This window comes from Echinops telfairi, unplaced genomic scaffold, assembly GCF_000313985.2.
Source record: "Echinops telfairi isolate 266 unplaced genomic scaffold, ASM31398v2 ScPeMD7_7469;HRSCAF=8507_1, whole genome shotgun sequence".
NCBI lineage: Eukaryota > Metazoa > Chordata > Mammalia > Afrosoricida > Tenrecidae > Echinops > Echinops telfairi.
Window position 1 is genome coordinate 51,925,632 of NW_022111373.1, and position 20,979 is coordinate 51,946,610.

At 44.5% G+C, this 20,979-nt stretch overlaps 1 protein-coding gene across 1 annotated transcript in view; it reads right to left on the reverse strand.

Moving 5' to 3' along the window:
- Nucleotides 1-20,943, reverse strand: part of RHOBTB3 (Rho related BTB domain containing 3) — an 81,165-nt gene extending 60,222 nt beyond the window's left edge. The window contains exons 1-5 of the mRNA XM_045285194.1: nucleotides 20,844-20,943; nucleotides 20,427-20,652; nucleotides 14,941-15,127; nucleotides 6,938-7,142; nucleotides 2,522-2,649 (exon numbers count right to left, since the gene is read on the reverse strand). Of these exons, the coding sequence (XP_045141129.1) occupies nucleotides 2,522-2,649; nucleotides 6,938-7,142; nucleotides 14,941-15,127; nucleotides 20,427-20,652; nucleotides 20,844-20,845 (748 nt within the window). The 5' untranslated portion in view covers nucleotides 20,846-20,943. The remainder of the gene's footprint in view (nucleotides 1-2,521; nucleotides 2,650-6,937; nucleotides 7,143-14,940; nucleotides 15,128-20,426; nucleotides 20,653-20,843) is intronic.
- Between the last annotated feature and the right edge of the window lie 36 nt (nucleotides 20,944-20,979).

The following is a 20,979-nucleotide window of genomic DNA, read 5'->3' on the forward strand; positions in this document are numbered from 1 at the left end:
GTGAAGATCGGTTTTTTAATGCTTTCATCTTATCAAAAGAAGTGGTACATATTGTACCTTGTTAAAATATTAATAAACCATCCATTCGTGGAGGGGTTGCTGATACTCTTAAATAACTAAGCTCACACAGGCTCACTGTGTGGCTCTCAGCCACCTTCTCAGTGGGCAACCACAGGAATCAATACAACGAGCAGATTCACGGCAGAAAGCGCTCTGTCTCTGTATCTGTTGCTGTCGGGCGCCATGGAGTCAGTTCCGACCCACAGCAACCCTGCACGTGCAGAAGAACGACTCACAGCCCGGTCCAGCACCACCATCACAGCTGTTCTTAGGTTTCAGCCCATTGTTTCAGCCACAGTGCCAACCCACCCGTCCCCAGGCAGGTCGTGAGTGCCTTGCTACCTAAGGGGCTCATCTTTTGCACGACATCAGTCGATGTTCTGCTGGCATTCTTGCGGTCTTCAGGGGCAATGTTCTCACAAGTGGGCTGCCAAACCTTCTCCCCGTCTCACTTATCTGGAAGCTCTGCCCCACAGGCATTTGTAATACCGGCAACATCGCTTCCAGCCTCACGCAACATGCAAGCTCTCACAGTACAACAAACTGACAGAGGAGTGGTGGGGTCCCTGTCTACAGATCCTCATGTCAGCTAGGAAACATCACGTGTGCTCTAACCTCTTCCTGAACAAAATGTTTTCAAGTCCGTCCTTTGTTTGACAAATGATTGAAAACTCCATCCCTGGCTATTTTTGTGGCTCCAGGTCTGCACGGTGTGGCTAGAGCAAAAGCACACGGTGGTCCACATACCAACCATGTACACCTTAGGCGGCGTAGTACAGGAGAAAAACCACTCTAGTGTATAGACAGAAGCATAGAGAGAGATTTATTTCAAGAAAGTGGTTCAAGCCATTGTGGAGTCTGGCAAGGTCCAGCTCTGTGGGTCAGGCTTCTCCGAACACATGACGTTCCACAGGCCTGATGAACTCAAAATCAACAAGTCAGAAGTCAAGCTGCTGGCTCACTCCCAAGAATCAGAGAAAAGGATGATTATTACATAGTATCTGTCAAACCACCAAGAGTCATGACCTAGCCAAGTTGACACAGAACAATAACGGTTACAGATCCTCATGGTCAACTCGGCACTTGTGTACATCTCCTTAAACTATACATGACCTCTAAATAAAGACAATTATGAAGTCATATTTACTCCTGCCATGGGATAACAAGCTTGTGAACAACCAAAATGGCACTGCCTCATTTACATCTTACATTTTATAATAAGCAATGGAGTAAGGGAGGGAAGAAAACAATTTACACACACACACACACACACACACACCAAAGGGGCTTCAAAAGTTCATGGAAAAATAAAACAATGGAATTTTTCTACAAAGTTTTTTATTCTCCCCTCGTATATACACACATACAATGCAAAACAAGAAATAAATATTAAAAGAAAATTAGAGTCCTCAGTTCTATAATGGCCACATGGTAGTAGTTGGTATTTAGAAATCTTTTCTCCCACCATCCATTCTGTATTTATACCTTTTGCTCTCAGCAAGCACCTCAAATGGCCATGACTCTGTACCTGGGAGTAACCCAAATCCTCATCCCAGAAGGGTCTGGGCCATCAGTAGTGATGCTGGAATTGGGTTGCTATAGTTTCATCACTGAGAAGTCCTAAGGAATCTCCTGCATTTCACACATATTTTTCTTTACGCTCTCATGTAACACAAATCGCCTTCCCTTTGGTCATCAGGGCCAATCACACCATCCAATAAAATAACTTCCTTGTTTTTCTGTTGATGCAGATGCGTGAGGAGCCCAAAGTGATCCAAGGGGTGTTATTAACTTTCTGTATGATTAAGTCAGTATCAGGTCTCCAGGGAAGAGTACTCCTCTCTTTAGAACTAAGGCCCGTCAGCCTCAAAAGGCATACGGTTGTGGGATTGGGGGGGGAAAATTTCCAGATGGATCACTAGGAGGAATAGTAAAGGAAGCCTCTTCCATTTCCATCATTTGGTTCCTGCCCCATGAATCCTGGCAATGGAAGAAACTGCACATTTACTGGAGACTGGTTGAGAGAATCGTTAGCCTATTGGAGAACAGCCCCCCCCCCCCCCACACACACACACACACCCTGCTGCTACCTAGCTGGGCATTCCACACGCCATCACACCATTACTTCAGAGCAACGGCAAACACGATAAGTGAGATCAGTGGATTCGACAAGCATGGGCACATTACCACACTTCGTTTGTTTAGAAGCGAGTTCCCTGATCTTAGGCAATGCTGCATGGGATACCAAGACAGTGGATACGGTGTTGTGTAAGTCCATCGAAGGTAGTCTTGGCAGAAGACTGCACGTAGAGGAGGCAGATCCATATCTACGGTGTCTTTCCCAGTACGAATGGAACAGTAGCTTTTCCAGGATGGAACTCCTCCAGTGAAATCCACCTGTGCTGTCAGAGCTGGTTGAGCGCCCCTAGAACCAGTCCCCTATCACAGGCTCTGTGCTGACCTCTGCTCCTCCGCTTGGCACTCAATAGTGGCTGTCGTGAAGTCAGCCTTAGTGCGTTGAAGGGCATGTTGCTGAGCCCACGCATAACCTCTATCCTGGCCACCACGAACTCTTTGCTCATAAGCCCACTGGGCAATAACAGGAGTGGTTGGAGAAAGAGGCTGGCTGGTATACAGAGGGCGTCATCCTATCTGTACAATTGTTAAAACCCTTCTCTGACTAAGTCAACATTGGGGAGCATTTACACGAGACACAAATATCTACATCTCTTTAGTCTATACACAGGTTTACCCACATACCTTCCTCACACTTTCTTGTCACCAATATTCTAATCTTGTTCCTTCCAAATCCTAACCTTCAGCCAAATCATTAGCCGCATTGGATAAATCAGTAGACGTACACCGTCCAAACAAAACGAACATGCAGGTGCTTGGGATTTCCCTTCACCGCTGTGTTTCAGGGCTTACTGTGTCCCAAGACTAGGGACAAAGCTAGAAACAAGTTGGCGAAAGCGGGTCCTGGTGACATTTGGCATCGGCTTGTAAGCCACCTGTCTCAGGTAATGTCCCAGGTGGTGCCCCAGGCAATCTGTCGGCAAAGACTCTTCAGCAACAGCTGGATTGATCTGAGCAAGAAGGAACAATGTCTTTTTTGCTGGGGAGGGTGACCTAGATGACAGAGGTGGAGAATCACTTCAGATGGAAGTAAGAGGGCTGGTTCTCTTGGTAAACATGAATGGACAGAATTTAGGGGCTCTATGTGCCCGGCTTCCTAATCAATGGTCCATACGTCCCCACTCTCTTTTCTTCGTAATCATTGCCTTTGCGTTGGTTTCCGACATCATTAAAGTGGGGAATTCATTCAGTGTTATCATTTATAATCAAGCCATTCTTATGAGCCGAGTCTGAGTTTGTTTTCTGTCTTTATTTGCTGTTACTATAAGAAATAGGGTTTATTTCCCAGGGACAAGTAGCAACTTTCCGGCCTTATGTGTGATGCTTGAGCTGTGAGTCCAAAGCCCTGAGCTCATCTTTGTTTCACCATTTTGTCCAGCAAAACACAAGGTCAACCAACCAGCTTCCTTACATAAGAGCACTTCAAAAACCTGTGGGAAAACTCTGTGTTCCACGAGTTCAAGTTCTATGGGGAGGAGGAGTTCTGGAGGACAGCAAGACGGGACTCTTTCAAATTCGGGGACAGAGCCGGTACGTCTCCTGCCCAGGTCTCACAGTCAGGCTGCAGGGCTCTCCATACATCCCTGATGCTTGAATGCCAGGTTTTCTTTCTCACGTGATCATTCCTAGCCACGATTCTGGTAAATGTCACCACTTCGCAAGATCTCAGTATGACTTTGCCCTTCAAGTGCCTAGAAAGAGCCCTTTGGATCTTATTTCTATCGTGTCATTAAAATGTGAGTTGAGGAAAAAACAAATGACCACGTCTTTGTCCCATCCTTCACCACAGTCCTTATCACGCCTGACCCGAGGTGCAATCCCGGCTTGAGGAATGGCACAAACCCAAAATGAATGCACACACACACTGGGGAGAGAGAAGAAAAGGGGATAGAGTCGTGACCCCTTTGTGGGTCATGCAACCCTTACACAGGGGTCACCCGATTCATAACAATGGCAAAATTACAGTCATGAAGTAGCAATGAAAATAATTTTATGGTCGGGGGTCACCACCACATGAGGAACTGTATGAAAGGGTCGCGGCATTAGGAAAGTGGAGAAGCACTGGCCTAAAAGGAGCCATAGAAAAGTATTCAGACGGCACCTGTCACAGCAAGGCACCTGTAAGACCTAGAAAAACCAGGCCGTCCCGTCTAGCTCTGTCTCTCAGCTTTTTAGGTGTCTGGAAGCTGGGAACCGTGAACCTGAGTATTTCAGGTTTAGGAATTTAAAACAAAAACAGAGAGACCTAAGGCCCCCAAGGAACCAGCCTCTTCCTCTGCTCTGAGCACATGACCCCAAAGTTGATTTTGCTCCACACTCTACAAGGGACTCATGACAATGTAAGATTCTCCCCGACCTCCAAGAGAAGCATGTGTTTGTTGTGTAAAAATGGGTACTCCTATGTGGATACCTCGTTTTTATAGCTGTCCATAGCTGCCAGGTCAGTTCAGGTCCACGAGCAGTCAATTCAAGCACTTGTGAGGGGGAGATGTGGTTGGTTTGTGTCTTTTAATGTTCTATTGTGCTTTGGGTGAAAATGTCCAGAGCAAATTGGTTTTCCATTCAACAATTCATATACACTGTGTCTGGTAACACTGACTGCAATCCCCACAATGTAACAACAGTCCTCCTCCCCCGCCCTCCTTGTGGTACACTATCCGTCTGTCCCTCTATCGGTCTTTGTTCCAGGTAAGAGAGACCCATAGTTGCAGCACATATGCACGCTCTGTCAGAACTACTCCTAGATCCAAGGGTGGAGGCCTGTTTGCCCCCCAACCCCCCCATCCCCCTCCCCCGTTCAGCCTGAACAGCCACCTAGGAAGGACTTTCATGAAAAGGCCGAGCAGGACTGCTGTGCGTGTGATAGTATCGGCCTTTCTTGCCTTTACCACGGGCACTACCCTCAATGTCTTCCTTTGACCTGATCATTTGGTGCTGGTTCCCCTTTCCTGTATATTTTCTGTTCCTTCCCTCAGCACCCGTGTCTACTCCTAGGAATGGACGATTCTTAGACCAAATGAAGAATTTTAATGTCACTAGAATAGCATCTGTTTGACAGAAAAATTAGATGTTTGTCCTTCTTTCCCCTTCCACTCACTGTGTGTCACTAACGAAATAAAACAAAAATTTTCCACTGTCATGGATCATACGAATATTGTAGGTATAGCATCCTGCATGCTTTATTATGAACACTTTTTGACATCCCTGAGCAAATGACAGTAATTCCCAGTGGGTGCAGACTGGGTGGCACCATGGTTGAGCACGAAGCTGCTAGTGGGATGGTCCAAGGTTGGAACCCACCACCCACTCCGTGGGGAGAGACGGGAGAAACGTGGCCATCGATCCACTCCGTAGGGAGAGACGTGGCCGTCCGTCTGCTTCTGCAAAGAGCACGGATTTGGAAACCCTCGGGGGCAATTCCACCATGTCTTATCAGATCCCTATGTATCTATGTTGGTTTGAAATGGGCTTAGCTTTTATGTACACTGTATAGAAATCAGTACCATTTATATTTGATTATTTATTTACTTACCTCCCTTGAGTAGCTTTGGAATAAATAAAATTTCTATAGCCATCTGCCCTCTGTAGAAACATCCATATTTCAATATATTCAGTCGTGAGTTTTCAAGATGAATATTCGGCAGAACTGGGAAAAGTCTGCTTCCATGAAGTTATAGTCTTGGGACTCCTGGGGGCAGTTCTACTCTGTCCTATAAGCTTGCTATGACTTGGCATCAACTCTATGGCGGAGAGATTTTTACTCTATTTTGGGGTTAGGAAGTTTTGTTAGAGTAAGACTAGAACAGATTAGTGAGGGATTCCAAGGTTCTCATTATGGGAGGGTTTACTTTGGATTAAACCTTTTATTTACATGTATCAGATACCTGTAGAGAAGAGTTACCATTTGGAGAGTTCCAAAGATAGTTACAAAATCAGTAAATGCTTAAATGATGCAACTCCCGTGTCTTCTCAAGGACCTTGCTAGCCAAACATTTTAGGGCATCTGCTGCGTGCTAACAGGAGCTGCAAAATGCCTGCAGGGCTCCCTTACTGTCCCTGCAACCAAGCAAGTAAGTCCTGACTCCCCGCAGACCTGACAATAAACCATTTTTATTAATAGTTTCTCTGGATATTTTTAGCCTCCCATAAGATCAGAAGATATAAAATCTTGCTGAAACATAAAACCAGAGAGAAATATTCTTTTCCCCAGGAAATGGAAGCGGAGAACTTTCTGGGCCCACTGTGTGAACTCGCCACTCTTTCGGCGGATAGTGATGAGGATGAAAACAGACACCACACATTTGAGTACGAAATCATGCATCTGGCATGTAAACCAAAGTATCCCCAAATGGAAAAAAATTACTGAACATCACATTAATAAATGTAAAGTGGTTGATTGGAGAGAAAAATGGAATTTTAATTTTACTCTCACAAAACCTTTTCTAACAAACAGTGCTGACACAGAGTCACAAACCTTACAGGGCAAAGCAGAACTGTCCCCGAGGGTCTCCAAGGCTGTAAGCTTCAGGGAAGCAGGAAGCCACCTCTTTTTCTTGGGGGGGGTGGAGGGGGGCGTTGATGGATTCAAATCACCAGCCTTTTATTATCAGCAGTCGAGCACTTAACCACTGTTTAACGCTGAGGCCCCTTCAGCCATTTCTACTCACTCCTACCTAGTTTCTCAATTAACACTAATCGTGTCTCTTAAATGAAAATTCTCATTAAGGTCCCATAAACTAGCTCTTTAGTCAACCTCAGAAATTGCTTTATGTAGCAAAGTTTTCCACTTACCACTCCTCCAAAATATTTTCCTATATAGAAGTCATCGAGGCTGTGGAGCTCAAGATAGGTGGCCCCGAGCTCTTTGGCGAGTTGGATCCCCTCGGTGGTACTGACGCAGCTCCCTCGGTCGGAGGTACAGAGTGGGCATGTGCAAGGTAATTCTTCTGAGAAAATGATTTGAATAACAGAAGAGTTTAAAGTTACACAGAAAAGAGAATATGCAGACCAAGCGAGCACCGAATAACAAATTAAGAACTCATATCTAAGGAGCCTGGGTAGCCTAGTGGTGATGCACTGGGCTGCTAACCTCGAGCTCAGTAGTTCAAAACCACAGTTGCTCCTCAGGAGAAATATGATGCTTTCCATTCCCATGAAGTGCTATAGTCATAGATACTCACAATGGCAGGTCTACCCTACTGACTCGATCGCAGTGATCCCTGTTCGAGCATCTTCAGTAAATCTACCATCTACAAACTCTGAATCGAAAGTGTCGATAGTAATGCACAGGTCGAATTAAGTAAGCCTTAACTGCAACAAGAATGAGTACTGTTCTAGAAAACTGAAAACTGGTGGATGCACAATATCAACATTCACTTAGTGACTAGAGAGCAGCCAGCCAGTGATGACGCCCTGCTGCCTTGACATGCTGAGCATCATTCTTCCTCAGCTAGTAGGCAAGTATACAAATTAAACAACGTAATGATGCATACAGAACATGGAGAGGAGTGAGTTGCCTATATATATATAAATATATATATATATATATACACCTTAAATATATCATCAGAGAAGCTGAATTATATGAAGAATGTGGCATCAAGCTGGGAGGAAGGCTTATGAACATACTGCAGGTTGTTAATGACACACCGTGCTTGCTGGATGTGAGGAGGAATTGAAACACCGGGTGATGAAGATCACAGATTGCAGCCTTCAGTATGGACCGCAACTCACTGTAAGGAAGACCAAAATCCTCATCACTGGACCAATAAGTAACATCATGATAAATGGAGAAAATGTTCAGATTGGGAAAAAAAAGGTCCAAGTTGTTCAGGATTTTGTCTTGCTTGGATCTAAAATCAATGCTCATGGAAGCAGCAGTCAGACATCAGAAGGTCTCTTGATAGTACAGGGTCGTACAGTGTTTTGGTCTGTTACGCACAGGGGTGCTTTGGTTCAGAGCCAACTCAATGGCACCTAGCAATAACAACAACAACAACAACATATTCACCAAGTCTGAATAGAATCCTCAGTTTTCTGGGGTATCCAAGACTGCAAGTTGCCACTCTTCATAAATTTCACATAAAGTATATTCTCATGAACCTAGACATTTAAATTATTAAACCAAATCATTAGATTCTGCAGATTCAGAGACCAAATTCAGTTTTTTTATCCTTTTCAGCAACATTATTTTTTTAAATAGGAGGAATAAAGAGAATTTCACTCAAAATTTGAACTCCCTCATTTCTATGTCTAGGATTACTGTTGTAGGTAGGTGTTGGTACTGCTGGCACATAGCGTTGGTGCTGACCCATAGCAACCCATCCACCACAGAACAAAAACTGCATGGTCCTGGACTATCCTTCCAATTGTTCTTATGCCGGAACCCGCTGTGCAGCCAAGCTGTCAACCCAGCTCACTGGGGCCTTCCTCTTTCTTTCTGCCCCTCCACTTTCCCAAGCAGCTTGTCTTTCCCAGGGACTGGTCTCCCCTGACAATGTATGTAAAGTATGGAAGACAAAGTCTTGCCATCCCTGCCTCTAAAGAACACTCTGGCCTTACTTCTTCCAAGACAAAACGGTTTATGCTTTTAGCAGTCCACAGTGTTTTCTATATTCTTCTCCAGCACCATAATTCAAACGCATCAATTCTTCTTCAGGATGTCTTATTTAACCCAACTTTCACATGCATAGGAGGCAATGGAAAATACCGTGACTTCAGTCAGGCGCACTGTAGTCCTCAAAGTAACAGCCTTGCTTCTCAATGCTCTAAAGTGGTCGTGTGCAGCAGATTTACCTAATGCCACTCAGCTTTTGATCTCTTGACTGCTGCTTCCACGAGCATGGATTGTGGATCCAAGCAAGACAAAATCCCTGACAATTAAACTTTTCCGCCATTTATCATGATGTTGCCTATTGGTCCAGCTGTGAGGATTTTGGTCTTCCTTACATTGAGTTGTAACCCACATGGAAGGCCACAATCCTTGATCTTCATCAGCAAGTGCTTCAAGTCCTCTTCACTTTCAGCAAGCAAGCTGTGTCCTCTGCATACTACAGGTTGTTAATAAGCCCTCCTCCGATCTTGATACCACATTCTTTATATGTCGGCTTCAATGAACTTAGCCTAAGAGCATTTTCTCTCACAGAGCTAAACATGTGTTCTCAACTCTTTGTTTTCTTTGTTTGCTGCTGCTGTTGCTACTTTCCATGACCACCATACTCGATGTGCACAGGTTGTTAAGTTAAAAGAGGGGGCTTCAGGCCCCTAAAAGAGAAATGCATGCAGCCGTCGATGACCCCCTAGGAAATGAGGCTCGGAGACCGACTGTGTGCAGGGCGGCTAGAGGGGAAGGGGAGGGTGATCCCGGGAAGAGTTCTTCTCAGGGGTGACAGCCATGGGACTGGGCAGGGAAAGGGCTGAATTGCGATGCAGCTGCAACAAAGAGCTCAGTCAGTCTTACAGGACACTTCAGGGCCCGGATGGCCATGTAGAGGCGGTTCTCCATTTGGGGAAAGAAGGCTGAGTCTTTGTGCTCCGAAAATGACCAGTAATTGGATGACGAGGGCATAACCTTGGGCAAGGCAACTTCCATCCACAAAGGGCAAGTCCTGAAAGATGTTCAGTCAGCTCTGAGCAGTCAGCAGTCAACAAGTCTGTAATGTGGGGTGCGGGCAGAGCGGACTTGTACACATTGGTTGTACACGAAGGACATTTTATGCATCTGCATACTATGCGTGTAAAAATATGTGTGTGTGTGTGTGCGTATGCACGCGCACAGCTTGCATAATTTTGGCTTCATACAAAGCAATTTAGAGCTTAGCAACCTTGTGTTCACATTGCCATTTTCCGGAGGAGAAACTGAAGCTGGAGAGTCGGAGCGATTCGTCCCAGTCCCATTGCGAGTTAGACAGAGAAACAAGAGCAGAACTGTGACAACCACGGGCAAGACAGGGATGCGGTTTACGTGCGCAAGCCCTGGAGCCAAAGATGCGCTGATCTTAATATCACGCCCGAGGGCCTTAAATTATGCCAGGAAGTCCAATTTGAATTTTTGCTCTTCACACCATCCTCTTGGGATGGGAGCAAACAAAGGTTCCACAGAGGATGTGGCCTATGTGAGAAAAGCAACATGCCGGGATTTTGCATTCTTTACAAGGGCTTCATAAACAGCGCCTTTGATCTCGGAAAGCAAATCTGAAGACAGAGGCACCCTTCTGTTCACAAAGCTCTCTTATGCTGATGGGATGGGGTGGGCAGGCGGCTCATCCTATCAAACTCTGTTTCTGGATGAAAGCTTATCAAAGTCTGTAGTGTTTCCAGGGAAAAGCTAAGTCAGCACAATGTGAAGCATGTGAAAACCATACATCATCATGATTTGAGGGGAAAATACAACTAATTTCAGTTTCAAGCCTGCCGAGTCGGGCTCCCTAGGGCCTGCCCCATTGCTGTAGGCACGGTCAGCGCTCCCCTGCTCTGCGGAGCGGCTACTTCTGCAGTGAACACTGCACACGGAAGTCGTCTCTTCTCGTTCACACTCACCAGCAAAGGAAGACTGCCTCGTCCTTCTCTCACTAGCACCTGGAACTCACAGCCACTGAGCAAACTGGTACACGGACTCTAGAACACCCTTGCCTGGAAAACTTCCTCCGTAGCGAGTTTCTGTCCATCATGAGTTACCTGGGGGCTCTCTTCCGAACCATCCCTATATTCTTCCACACGGGCCAAGTATAGAATAAAAAACTCCAAGAAAAAGCCTAACTTGCACAGCAGGAGAGCCAACAAAACATTTTCAAACCACACGGCTGTATTTTGAGCCTTTAAGCAGGCACACTCAGCGGACATACCAACACCGTACATGGTGGGCCCTTCTCCAGCAACCCATTCTTGATAGCTGTGTCTCAAGGTCATGGTGACTGTGGGAGTTATTCCTACGCTTCTAGCAGTCTTCTGCTACCATGTTATCTTTCACAGTAGTATAAGGAGATGTCTACTCAGAAAAACAACCCCCACCTCCAAAAATGCAACTCTGGAATTCAAACGAATGGCATTTCCTCCAAAATAGTTGCTTTGAGGGCCCGTAATGTCCTTATTTTTAGAGGGCTAACACTATTTAGAATCCTTTTAGAAGCCTTTTCATGTATTTTTGTGATAGCAAGGTACTAGACTCTATCAGCACTTCAAAAAGAACACGAAATGATTCCCAATTTTAGGAGCTTGAGGCAATGAATGTAGCCCAGGCATAGTCTAAGGAATTGGGGGGCAGAGGGTTTGCCCTTTAAAGTCAGATTTCATATTTTATAAGACACCCAAACTGATGAAGAGCCAAGTCTGATCTAGAAAGCACACACAGCCAAGCTTGTCAAAAACAATGTGTGACAAAGGAAAGAGGTGAGGCAGATGGTTTTGTGGAATGAATTAGAAAATGAATTCTAAGAGGGAGTTACAGTAAGAACCCCAAGCATGGTGATGTGTATTTGGGGGTAGGGGGACGCCCTTGAGTTGAACCATCAGGTTTAGCTTTGTGATTGCTTCGAAACCACACTGTATACAGTAAAGTCATTTCATCTTGCTCGTGAAATTGAGTTTCTCACTTATTTAAATCATTCATAATATCATTCAATCACTCACTGAGCTAATGTTGACTGAGTACCCACCACACATGGAACAGGAGGGCTATAGTCAGAGATTAAAGAAGCCCATCTGAGGCAAGACAGACATGACTGCCAGCAATCATAATATGGGAAACATTGTAATAAAGGTGTACAGTCACCATGGGGACAGAGAAGGAGAGATTACCTGTGCCTGAGAGCACCGTGAACGATTCTACAGAAAAGGTAAGGATTTAAGATAAATATGAAGTTTTATACAGATAAAGTGGGGGCTGCAGGGACAGTGGGGTCCATAGGAGAGTGGGATATGCATTGCACCAGGGGGCACTGACAATGTGCGTGATACCAAAATGACTCTGTGATAGTTTGGCGCAGAGTTTCAGCTGAAATGTAATACCTTTAATAAAACTATCCCTGCAGTTACAGCAGGAGCTTTGGTTGCATAATGGTCCCACACTGAGCTGAATGCGCAGGCCAGCACTGGGCACCCCCAGCTGCTCCTTGGGAGAGAGATGGAGCTTTCTACTGCCATCAAGGCTGGGAGTCTCAGACACTCACAGGGGTCCTACAGGGTCGCTATGAGTCAGCAGTGAGCTTGGTTTGGGTTTGGTAGTTATCACAATGAAGACACCTTCATATTTTTTTCTAACAGTGTGCTTACAAGGCTAAGATGCTGTACACATAGGCTTTTTGGAGCTTCAAATGTGCTCCAATCAGGTGTCACTATTAACCAGTGACAGTCCTCTTTCCCTGGGCGCACTGGCATGCAGGCATGCATTAGAAGCCCATGCCACTAGTGTTTCTACAGTCACTGTTTTTTTGTTTAAAAAAAAACCACCCCAAAATGATACAAGTTTTAGTTTTTATAGAATCTAGAACGGGTCCATTGGAAAATCAAATAAGGCTATTCTCGATAATTAAATAACTAAACCTGATGTCCCACGGAGAGGAAGGCAGAGTGCTAAGTTTGGGATTTATTTTAACATGAAAATCAAAAGTGTCTCGTAATCAACTAGCTACAGGGGATGCAAGAGAAAGGGGGCTCTAGATGGTACTGGCTTGCAGGGATGGGCAGTTTTAGCATCCTTCACCCAGACATGGAATTCAGCAGGAAAAGAAGATGTCTAAGAAAATGGAGATCAAAGTGAGACTGGTGCAGAGAAGCTGACTGGACCATCAGCAGTGACAAATAATACAGAAGCCAGGGCAACAGACTGGAAGGCCCATGGCCCAGGTAAAGAACAGAAAGCCAGAAAGCCAAATGATGGAAGGCACCCTGGGAAACTACTGGACCACATGTGGTGCACTGGGAGTGGGGAACCAGGACAGGCAAACTAACTTTATTAAGCCGGGGGGCGGGGAGAGGGAGGGGGTACGTTTGAATAAGCTCAATGAAAGAGTTGGTATTCAAGTGTACAGAATTTGGCAATCAGCATGTAACTGGTGACATGACTGAGCACCTGCTCGCTCGATGTGACTGTGAATGTGGACGTCAGACCCAAGTGGACTGGAAAATGAATGGGAAGTCAGGAGGATGACTCAGGAAGAAAGCAGGCCTCTTTCTAGAACCGTAGACAAGGTAAAATGAAGGGACGAAGTAGTGTAGAGGTGGGGTCCAAGGGGAGTCATGCTACTTCACTTGCGTCTACTAAGGCTAAGCATAAGGGAGCCTATGGCCCAGACCTACTGTCAAAAGGAGCGTGACACTAAGGAAGCCCATTCATGCAATGGAATATCAGCCAGCAAGAAGAGCCAACCACAGGTTATCGGCAACATGGATGAACGGCAAATGCTGGAGCCCATGGGAAATCAGCCAGACCCCAAAGTCTATATGCCATGTAACTGCACTTGAAGCATTTTAAGAAACTAACTTTAAGTTGTTCCAAACCAGAAGAGTGGTGGCTTTGGGGGGGTGGGGGAATTACTAGCTGGAGAGGGCAGGAAATGTTCTATATCTTGATCTGGGTGACACTGGCAAGGCTGTCTCCCCAGGTGAAAATGTCTTACGCTGACCCCTAAGATGAGTGAACTCTAGGTACTTGACCTTGCTCCATACTGCAATAAAAAAGTAAGCAAAAAGCAACAAAGCAACAATCATGAAAAACTGCTTGAGTGGGGCGAGAACCACTAAGATGATCTGAAAATCATCGCCAAGTCACAGTGACTCTTGAGTCGGCCGGGGAATATTTGACAATAATCTGCTTCCCAAGCAAACCAAACTCACTGCCATGTGCCCCTGCCTATTCACAGCGACCCTACCAGCCAGCACAAAACTGCCCCTGTGAGTTTCCCAGACTGTGAATCTTTGCGGGAGTCTGAAACCCTGTCCTTTTCTAGAATAACCTGCATACCAGTCATTCACAAACCCATCGGTCAGGAGAAAACCTTGCTCCTACGGGCAACCCTGTCAGGGTCTTCACTACTGACCGTCTATCTGGAAGTACTGCCAATATCCCTCTGTGTGCAATCTATCCGGCCCACTTGGACGGATCGATGGATTACCAAAGCAGAGGAGTGTGCCGCCTCCCACTTCTCATACATCCAAAGAACACAAGTACTGTCTCTAGTCACTAGGGTAGGAGAGCAATTTAGAAGGCAAGTTTGTATCCATCAGAATCACAGAAGTTTGAGAGACTCCTCTCTGAATTTTTATAGCATAGACAGTGGTAGAGAAATGGCAGCTTTATTATTAAATATATTTCACCCCCATTTCCAAAATTCTTATATATGTCTCATCTTTATCCATTCTTTGGACAAGATTGTGTGCGTGTAAGGTGTGTAAGGTATATGTGCGTAGGGGAAGAGGGGATATTAAGCCTCCAAAAGAGATTGTGTATTTGCTATTAAAGGGCTAACATGGTCAGAGATTCATTTGCAACTAGGGTATTTTATTTCTATGAAACATTCTGGGTAAACCTTACTAGTTTTGAAATCTTTACTTGGGGAGTAGATTTTAACAATATTTATATTTAGATTGGGACCAAAAGGAATTTATTATGAATCCCACTACTTTATTTGTTTGTTTGTTTGTTTTTCTTTCCATTTAAATCCCACTCCTTATAAGTCAGTGCTTTGGTAAGTACTATGGTACTTGCTATGTCATTATATAATATACAAAAATAATAGTAATACTCACCATTTTGTCTGGTACCGACAGCAGCAATGATCACTGGCACAGAATTCAATGCTCTCTTCATCACAGGAATATAATTATCCTTGACTTCATGGAATGAGAACTTGTCATTTACATTGTATTTTATCACGATGATGTCAGCACTTCCAATCAGATTCCGAGAGGTGTACCAATCGCTGTCAAAAATATCCTAAACCCAAAAGGCAAAAAATAGTTGTTAGCTTGCTTGACATGAATTCAATCACAAAACCAATGGAAACAGGAAATGCTTTGCTCCATCTTAATTTGTACAATTCTTTGTGATTATTAGATGTTTCAAAAATGACATAAAATTTTAGATGTTTGAAGTTGGCCAACTTTTTCCCACGTTTAATTTTTTTAATTATTCATTTAGCCTTAAGGAGTGGGAGTGGGAAATCACTTGTAAAACAGAAGACCTAGAAAATCCCTGAGATTCTGATAAACGCTTTTTTAATATTTATATTCAACTTTTTTTTTTTGCCTTTAAGATTATTCTGTTTTAATCCCAGGCATGGAAATCCCAAATATGCAATACCATGACCTCAGAGACAATGCATCGGTATAAATATAGACACGTCAAAGGATATTTACCTCTGTTGTATACTACAGGATTTTTCAGTGTTTTTACATGGTATATCAACTATGAACTCTGTTATTCCATAGAGTTCTCATCTGTATTTCCAAAATTCATATATATGTTTCAACTTTACCCATTCTTTGGATAAGACAATATATGTGTAGTGTTTGCGTACGTGGGGTGGGGAGTGAGAGGGGGAATCTTATGCCTCCAAAATAGAATTTGTGTTTGTTATTAAGGGGTTAACATGGTAAGAGATGTATTTGCAATTAGTGTACTGCAAATGCATATGAAAAGATCAGGCTAAATCTTGCTAGTTTTGAAATCTTTACTTAGAACTACATTTTAACAATATTTAGATTGAGATAAAAAGAAATGTATTACAAATCCCACTCCTTGGAGCTCAGTACTTTGATGTTGTACATAGGCATTTTAAAGTAGTTTTCCACACTTGATTAGCACATTGGTCTGCTAACCACAGGTCAGCAGTTTGAAGCCAGCAGCCTCTCCTTGGGAGAAGAGGCTTTCTCCTTCCAGGAAGGGTCAGTCTTGGAAACCATCCAGGGCAGTTCTACTCTGTCTTGTAGGGTCTCTATGAGTCACAATCAACTCGCTGTGATTTTGGTTTTAGTCCTACAAGGATATATCTTTATGTCTCATAACATCAGTGACACATACATCATCCACAGCTTGAATCTAATCAAGTTAACTTTTCATCACTGTTTGCTGCCATGTGTTTCTAGGGCATAACAGAACTTGATAAAGGGTTAGACAACTGGATGTGACTAATGGGTCTGAAAATTGTTGGACTGTTGAAAGTGTGGGCTTTGGAACATGATTCTAAATCTGGATAACAGCATGTGAAGCAATCGGTCCATCACCATCTGCGTGACAAACCTTTGCTCTGAGGGGCACTAGCAGGAAACACCCTTGCCTTTGAGATCTGCCTCTCCAGGGGCTCCCCAGCCACCTACAACCAAACTTACAAGCAAACCTGTGGCCATTCAGTTGATGGCAGTAGGCTTCCTAAGGCTGCCATCTCTGAGGAAGCAAACTGCCACACCTTTCTCTCAGGGGCGGTGGTGGGTTTGACTTTTCAACTGCGGCCATCCGGGCTCTTTGCCCCCTGCAAAGCTTCTTCCCATTCCTTTGGGAAGTCTTGCTTCCCAAACTGCCTATCTCCACCCCCACCCCCACCCCCAGCACACACAGAGTCAGAGGACTGCACAAGTTTTAGATATGAATACCCTTTGGAAAGTGGGACCTATAGATTGGCTGAAGGAAGCTTAAGCCAGTCAAACACTGGCAAACTGTGGGATAAAAAGACCAAGGGCAAAGGCTTGCACAGGGCGGAGGATGCAATAGTGGGTGAAAGTAGAGGGAGACACAGGGCAGGGCAATGTGCAAGCTTCCCAGCAAAACTCTACCCAAATTTGCAAATCCCAAACCACGAATCCCCTTCAGTTGTAACTGGGTCGGCCTGATTTGTCCATTTCCAACATAGAAGTGTAACAAAGTATCCAAGTGGCACAAAGAGTGTGGGGAAGTTAGCTGAGCTGGCCATGAAATTAAATACAAAGGAGAGCAAAGTTTAACAGCCATTTCATACTGCAAGAACAGAAGTGAAAGAGAAAAAAAAAATTCTCTGAGCATTCCAGTTACCAGAAAAGTATACAGTGAGAAAGGAAACTTTTAAGGGAAAAATGTCTTGAGAAAATGGATTTGGGCATCATTAATAGCACGGAATGGAGAATAGAAAGATCATGATTATATGCATAATACAACCCAGAGTTTCAAATACTGCATACACACACACACACACACACACACACACATTGTTAATGCATTACCTCACTGCCTCTATGGAGGTTTCTGGTAAACAGGAAGAGGCAGAGAAATGCAAAAAGAAATACTAATGTAACCATACGCAGGAAAAGGGAGTGGGTGGGAGAGAGATCTACTAAATAATGAGCTACAGCTAATGAATGGGAAACATATTTATTTGAAAAGCGCCAAGGACGCAGGGCAAGGAGCCAGAGGCAGGCTAAGGACCTACAGAGGAGAAGCACAACTATCTCATTCCAATTCTCAAACAACACATTTCTTGTCCAACTAGGTCCAAGAGAAAGTGGTTTCCAGAATGATGAAGGAAAAGAGGTTCTCCTACCCTTGGTGAACCAGCTCCAGGATTTCCTCCAGGGGCTTATGCAACACAAGGCATGGAGTCACACTTAGGGAACTGAACCTAACTTTTATAAGTCATTTTTAAATCACTTGGAAACATCTTTCAAGCAATTTTATTCTACTTGACTATGCAACTATAACTATTACTAACTGGAAATGTGTGCTAACATCGCTGCTGCCTCAGTGTACTTTGTGTAGATAATGATTGATGAGCAAGAAAACTTGATTCTTGCTTTGTGTAAGAGATCCGGGACTAGACAAACCAAATTCATCGCCATCATGTCAATTCCAGCTCATCATAACCCCAAGGCGACAAAGTAGAACTGCCCCCTTTGGATTTCTGGGGCTATAAACCTTTAAGAAAGCAAAAGCCCCACCTTTCTCCCTCGGAGCTCCTAGTGGTTTCTAACGGCTGACCTTGCAGTTAGCCCAACAAGTAACCTTAGTAAGCCAGAACAGTACAGAATAGTGCCTGGACTGTATAGAAACACTGTGAGTCAGAATCATCTTCATAGCAGAGTTTGGGGTTTGGATCTCATGTAACCCTTCACACAGCTCTGGGAGACAAGAATATAAGACTGCGAGAAGATGAGTGGCAACCAAGGACACACACAGCCATTCAGTAGCAGTGTATGGTTTTAAAATCAAGTCCTTTTGATATCCAAATCTGTGCTCTAGCTGCCTTGCTATATTTAATATTCAGATTCATTTTACATACATCAAGTATCAGCTGATAGATATAATGAACTTTGGCACCTCTGATGGGCTTTCCTTACCACCAGAAGAAAAAAGCACTTTATAAAGATTAACCCTAGAAATCTACCATTATAACCTGAACACTTGCATCTCTTTACAAACGCAATGTTTCAAGCAGGCCCTGGGTTGAACCAAAGAAAAAAATGATTAACATGATAAACCATAACAATCGGAGAGTATGGCAAAACGCCAGACTAAAGAGGCTGATATGATCCATATGAAAGATTTCACTGTGTGTACCCTAGACATGGGGTCACAGTGTTTTATTTATTTTTGGCTAAACTAGCAACATAAACAGGAAGGAGTCATAGCTCAAACTGGGGTGTGGGGCAGGAAAGGCAACTCTACCATCCGAAATCAGCTTGTTTTATTTCCCTACATTTATTTACTCTACTCACTCATTATGTGTTCAATTGTATGCTGATCCAATAAAAGGGGGCAGACTCTAAGAGTCTTCACAACAAAGGGGTTGCGCCAAAAGAGGTGTCTCATTTGGTTGACTATCCACACAAGTTTTAACAAGTTATCTATCAATACTTTTTATGATCAGTATCATCACCATCATCATTAGGGACTTAATTATGGAAAAGACATGGTTTTATTTATTGTTAGCTTCTGGTTTTTGTTTGGTTTTTTCCTTGGAGTGAAATTCAAGTCATAGCAGCTGTGGAATGTCCTGACACTAGTATTTACAGAAGCAGACGACCAGGTCTGAGTTGCTGCGGATTCAAGCCAGTGGATTCAAACAGTGGACCATCTGCTCTAGTGAAGATTACAGCATTGGCAACCCTATGGGGGAAGGTCTACTCTATCGTACAGGGTTACTAGAGTTGGAATGGCTCAATAGCACGCAATAGAAACAATGAACTTTCCAATAGCTGACAATTCATACAGGAAGATGATGTCTTTTCTGTAATATGGAAACTATGTAAGGAATGTTCTATTTAACTTGTCTACATTTCTTTAGGAAGATGGTACTCTTTCCTTATGACTCCGGACTCCAGGTGTTTCGTTTGTTGTTTTTTAATTGCTGTTTGAATGTAAGACTCTCATCTGATACTAATCTATATTTTCTTTTCAAACCTGAATGTTCTTCCATTATAAAATTCTATCTTAAACTTCAATTATAAATCCAATATCAGAAAATATCAGAAAATTCCAGATATTAAATAATATCTACAAAGTACTAAAAATACTAAAAGAATATCATTTAGTATCTGGAATTTTCTGATACTTTTCTTAATATACGAATGCCATATTCAATCAATATATGGAATTACATCTTGAAAACTTTTAGGTGTGAGGAAAGATTCCCTTCTCCCTTTATCAAATATCAGGAATTAATTGGAACTGGTCTACTGTTACTATTTCTTTCAATTATTGCAAAATTTACAAAGAAAAAAAAATTCTAAGCAGCATCAAAAATGTTCCCTGAAAGAATGGTCATTATGATTCAAAGAAAAACACTAAAATTTTCAGAAGTGGATCCTAGAAATGAGTTACTTGAAGTTAATTCACAACCTGCCCCTTCCCCACCTCCCCCATTTCCAGGGATCCTATTTCCAAAGGGCTCCGTGAATACATTTTCACATTATCATGAAAAAGCATTGCTCCCTGCTGCTGCTGCTGGTGAATCCCTTGGGGTTGGCACAGTCGGCAGTGGTTGGCTACCCAGGGACAACCCACAGTAGTAGAGTGGAGAGTAAGCGCTCCACGTGCCCACTGGGGCTTTTTGCCTCCCAGGAGTATTCTGCGACTAGGAGTATTTCGTCTGCTCATTGAAACAAAGAATCAGGGAGTTCCCCCCAAAGTGTTTTACAACTCTACTCAGGTGACTGACCCAGGCGCCCCGCATTCATGGAAGGGGGCAAAGGGAAAAGGGGGGTGGGGGAGGAGGAGAAGGCAAAGCCTCCTGCTGCGGCCTAGGCACAGAGCAGCTGCTGCCCCTTACCCAGACAGGGCAGTCGTGGACAACCAGCTTGACGTTCCCAAACGCGCTGGCCTGATACTCGGTGAACACCGGCCGCGCCACCGTGCTGGTGGCGTTCAGCAACAAGCTGCTTTCGTCCCCGGAGACCAGAGGGCTTCTCCCCAGGTAGGTGCGGATCAGCCCCGACGGCCGATTGTCCTGATGAAACGCGTCGCCCTCGTTCCCCAGCGCCACGATGTGAATAGACCTACACGGGCGGAGCAGGGAGCGAGGGAGAAAAGACCACGGTCAGCGCGACGGTGCACTTGGATCGGCACAGGAAGCGCGGGGGCCCGGCGGGCGGGCGAGCGCGCGGCGAGGGTGGGCACGAGCCCCTCGCCCGGGGCGCACGACGCGCGGTCGGGATCCGGACAATGGCAGGAGGCGACGCGTACGTACATGATCCCGAATCCAAGGGCAGGGCGGCGGCTCCGAGCAAAGCGGCTTCTTCTCACTGCCTCTCGGGGCCCGTCGGTGGCGAGTGGACCCGCAATCCGCTCATCCCCGGCCGAGCCCTCCCCGCGCGCCTCCACCC